We start from the raw sequence: 4,165 nt of genomic DNA, 5'->3' as shown, positions 1-4,165 counted from the left end.
AGATAATGAAATCTCAAAGTGATCAGATCATGTCTGGAACATAATGGAACCACATGAAAGTGTCGACACACACACACATTTGTATAAAGATACATAAAGTTATAGCACTTGAACATAAAGAGATAAGCGAGGATCATGAACCCACGAATGAGTACTCATACAATCATAAAGATCATAAAAGATTATATTGAAAGATAAACGTGGAGGTTCAAAGTATCTAAAAGAGAGATGAGCGTATTGGCCATATACATATACAGAAACGCCATCTGATCAACAAGTGAAATAGATGGATCTTGTGAGGTAATGAAACCGTGAGAGAAGACACATAATCACGAGGTCTAGAGTGTTCATGTCTTCCTAATAACAGCATTAGATTATAGCTTGTTACACAAGGTACTCACAGGGATCAAAGGAACATATTATGAGGAGATAAACTCCTATGTGGTGGATGCTGCTACGGAATTTTTGAAATTGACAATGGTCTGGTCATAAGAAAGAAATTAGATACAAATGATGTAGTAAGCAGCATATGGATCACTGGATAAATTGAAAGAACAGCTTTGTTCCTAAGCTGATTCATGGACTGAAAAGCAGCTGCATATAGTATGTAAAATAAAGTGATCACGCATGATCTTGGAGTTGTATAAAAAGACAATCCAATACAGTCCATATACTTAAAATTCCTTGTGATTATACTAAACCTAAAAGAGGCATAGAATAAATCTATATGGGTGTCCGGCTAAATGCGTTCGACGTTCTGGCTAAAGGCGTCCAGCACTCCGGCTTAAAACATCCGGCCCATCGGCTAAAAGGCGTCCGGCCCTTATCTTTTGATCACGGACTAGTAGTACAAAAGATCAACCATTAGGTTAAAATCCGACATCAGATCCCCTAAGTAAGGATCCGGCATAACAGAACGGTCTGCTGCTGTATAAACTTCACAAGGCTTTGTAGTGAGATTAAGAGGAGATATCTAATCTGTCGGATACCAAAGTATTGAAGTCCATAAAGCCCGTTGAAGTCCATGACCTAATATATATTTCAGTGTGTGATATAATCCACAGCAACAGAGGTCATGAGACACCATCAAGAGATGGATAAAGGACTACAATGTCCGAGAAAGATATGGTACTGCATAAAACGAGAAATATCGATGTCCACATGTGAGATACATGAGAGTGTTCGGCCATAGAGCCATAATGAGAGATTATAAAACTCACAGCAATGATCATTGATCTTGAACACTCATAAGACAAATAATAGACATGTATAGACGAGGTCTATGACCCGGATATGGATCGGTCAGATTGAAACATGGTCGAATGGTAACCATAAATTTCCGAAGTAAAGAGTTAAGAGTAGACGATCACGTCTAGACTATGGACATATGCAAACACGATTTGCAAAGACCAAATAGTGATCTCCGAGGACAATATGGTTCATATTGTTTAGCACACATGCTTTACAGGGACACTCAATGTCAAAGGACATGAGAAACGACCTAAGGAGTCGAAATGGTCTAATTACGGTTCAGTAATAAAACTGGCCGATTACTCCCATCCTATACATACAGGAAATATCACGCACCAAGATGCGTAGAATGTAGAACATCAGGGGGAGTAGTGCGTGTTGTACTCTTTTTCCTTCATCATGGTTTTGTCCCACTGGGGTTTCCTGATAAGGTTTTAATGTGGCAACATGAAGCGTACTACGAATCCTGTATGGTTATGGCATCCAAGGGGGAGTGTTATAAATCATTAAGTGGATGGCCCATAACCAATGACCAAGACAAGGCCCAAGCCGTGGCCAAAGGAGGAGAGAGAGAGGCGGTCGTCCGAGGAGAGAGAGACGGTTGGTTTAGACCGTCTTAGACTTAGGACGTTTTCCTTTTCTGTTTTAGATGTTTTCCTATTTCATATTGTATTAGGTTTTAGATAATTTTCTTTTTCCTATACTTTGTAATCCTTATATAAGGAACCTCTATTGTTCATTAATAATATACAGAAATATTCAGTCTCTAAAACTCTCTATTTACAACATAACCTAAATTTTGATCAATTAAATCTAAAAGCCTTTATTTAAGATATTTAAAATAAAATACATTTAAGTAAAAAATGAAATAAAAGTAGGATAGGGTCATCTGGATATTTTCCAAGACAAAAAAAATTAGAAATATTACGAATCGAAAAACTAACTAATGCCCTAAATTTTCCTATAAAAATATATGAATAACTTAAATACCAATAAGAAATAGGATAATCATACTATATATATATATATATATATATATATATATATATATATATAGCTCAATAGATAAACATTATAAATAAACTCTATTATAGAGGTGAATTTGCTCCATTGTATGCATCTATAATAGAGTTCCTCTATTCATAAGGGAACATATAGAGATTTGCTATTTTCATCTCTAAATATAGAGGTAAAAAGTATGATTCCTCTATATTTTCTTTTAAAATAGACGAACTCTATTATAAAAGCATACATTAGAGCGAATCCATCTCTATAATAGAGATCTCTATTTTAGAGAAAAATATAGAGATATACATTAGAGATGCTATTGTATCAACGAAACTTCTTTGGAAATAGCCAGAGTGCCTCACGTCAGGACACCTAAGTTGATCATTGGAAACTGGAATCTGAAAACGCGCTTGAGATCAACGACTGTTAATTACCAAAACACCCTCGACTTCGGCTTGTATAAAACTCCTTTCTTCGTCTGCGAAGACTTCTATAACAAGAAACCATAAACAAAACGTAATAACCTAATTTCTTCTGTCTTCACAATTCGATTTCGAGAATCTCAAAACTAAAAGATGATGGGAAAGGGGAGCTTTTCGATATTCAAGACGAGGAAAGAAAGGACGAGGTTGAAATTTTTAGGACTTGGAGGGCTAAACACTACAATAAGACGGACAATCCGACGGAAAATGAAATCCTCGGAATATCCCGAGGAATTTCCGAGGATATTCCGAGGAAACACAAAATTTGGTTTCCTCGGAATTTCTTCGGAATATACCGACGAAATTCCGAGGAAATATCAATCCGTCAGAATATTCTTATGGAATACCGAGGAGAAATGTATTCCTCGGAAAAAACCGATGAATTCCGAGAATATATTATAGCCGTTGGAGAGCCGTTGGGGGAGAAATGTTTTATTTTTATTTGTACAACTTTAAATATTATCTAATAGGTTTTCAATTTTAATTTTAATTTTATATTTTGAATTTAAATTTCAAAAATTTTATTTTTTAAAAAAAAATTCCGAGGAAATGAACCCTCGGAAATTTCCGAAGAACATTTCCTCGGAGTATACCGAGGGACTCATTCCTTTGAATTTTCCGAGGATTGGACCATCGGAAAGTCTATCGAAATATCCCGAGGAAGTTCTCCCTCGGTATATTCCGAGGAGCTTTCCGACGAACTGGTGGTCCTCGGAGTTTCCTCGGAATTCCGTCGGAAATTTTCGAGGGATTTCCAAGGAAAAATAAATTTCCGAGGAGTTATTTCCGAAGACTTGTTTCGTCGGTATGTCGTCGGAATAACGTTATTCCGACGACATATCGACGATTTTTTCCCTCGGTATGTCGCTGTTTTCTTGTAGTGAAAGTGGAAGAGATTGAATCTTAAGCTGTCGTTTCTCGACAGTTTGAGATTCAGAATGCTGTCTATCATCGAAGCAATGGTTGTGGTTTCTAAGCTTGCTTTTTTCTTTCTTTGTTGCGGTTGCAAATTCTAACATGTCAGTATATTTTTTTGGGTAAACTGTAATTCTTTTCTTTTGTATTCTTAGTTTATATAATGTAAATTTGATTCTAAATATTTCAATTGAATACCGAAATTTTCTTCTACGTACGTTTCTGCTATTACGATTTTTACCCTGTTAATGACTCAAATTTTCACTTTTTCCATCTTGGTATCTACAGAAGCATTGTGTAAAGGAAGGTAATAATCTGTTATGCTTAATGTTAGGGATGTTAATTACAGGGTTAGGACCCAACCCTCTTTTGTTTATTATAAACTCAACCCTATTTTAATCCAACCCTATTTTAACCTTATTATAATCAAGGGTTATGGTTGGTACCAGGGTTAGCACATTTAACTGAAAAAAATTATTTCATTTATTTTTGTTTTTAAATTTTAAAGA

General features: G+C 35.6%; 1 protein-coding gene across 1 annotated transcript; it reads left to right on the top strand.

Annotated features, from left to right (window-relative positions):
* Positions 1-2,834: 2,834 nt before the first annotated feature.
* LOC106314503 lies at positions 2,835-3,757 on the top strand. Its single transcript, XM_013752367.1, has 3 exons — positions 2,835-2,911; positions 3,490-3,520; positions 3,629-3,757. Exons 1-3 carry the CDS (start codon positions 2,835-2,837, stop codon positions 3,755-3,757), a joined length of 237 nt encoding a protein of 78 aa, XP_013607821.1.
* The last annotated feature ends 408 nt before the right edge of the window (positions 3,758-4,165 follow it).

Source organism: Brassica oleracea, chromosome C9, assembly GCF_000695525.1.
Source record: "Brassica oleracea var. oleracea cultivar TO1000 chromosome C9, BOL, whole genome shotgun sequence".
Taxonomy (NCBI): domain Eukaryota; kingdom Viridiplantae; phylum Streptophyta; class Magnoliopsida; order Brassicales; family Brassicaceae; genus Brassica; species Brassica oleracea.
Note: the sequence above shows the minus strand (reverse complement) of the source record. Positions and strands in the feature narration are given on the sequence as shown.

Bases quoted from the DNA above. Each gene is read 5' to 3' on its own strand.
- LOC106314503 (XM_013752367.1), top strand. From the start codon at position 2,835: ATGATGGGAAAGGGGAGCTTTTCGATATTCAAGACGAGGAAAGAAAGG. The intron at 2,912-3,489 runs GCTAAACACTAC...GAAATTTTCGAG, and splicing joins AAATTTTTAGGACTTGGAGG to GGATTTCCAAGGAAAAATAA. The intron at 3,521-3,628 runs GTTATTTCCGAA...TTGTAGTGAAAG, and splicing joins GAAAAATAAATTTCCGAGGA to TGGAAGAGATTGAATCTTAA.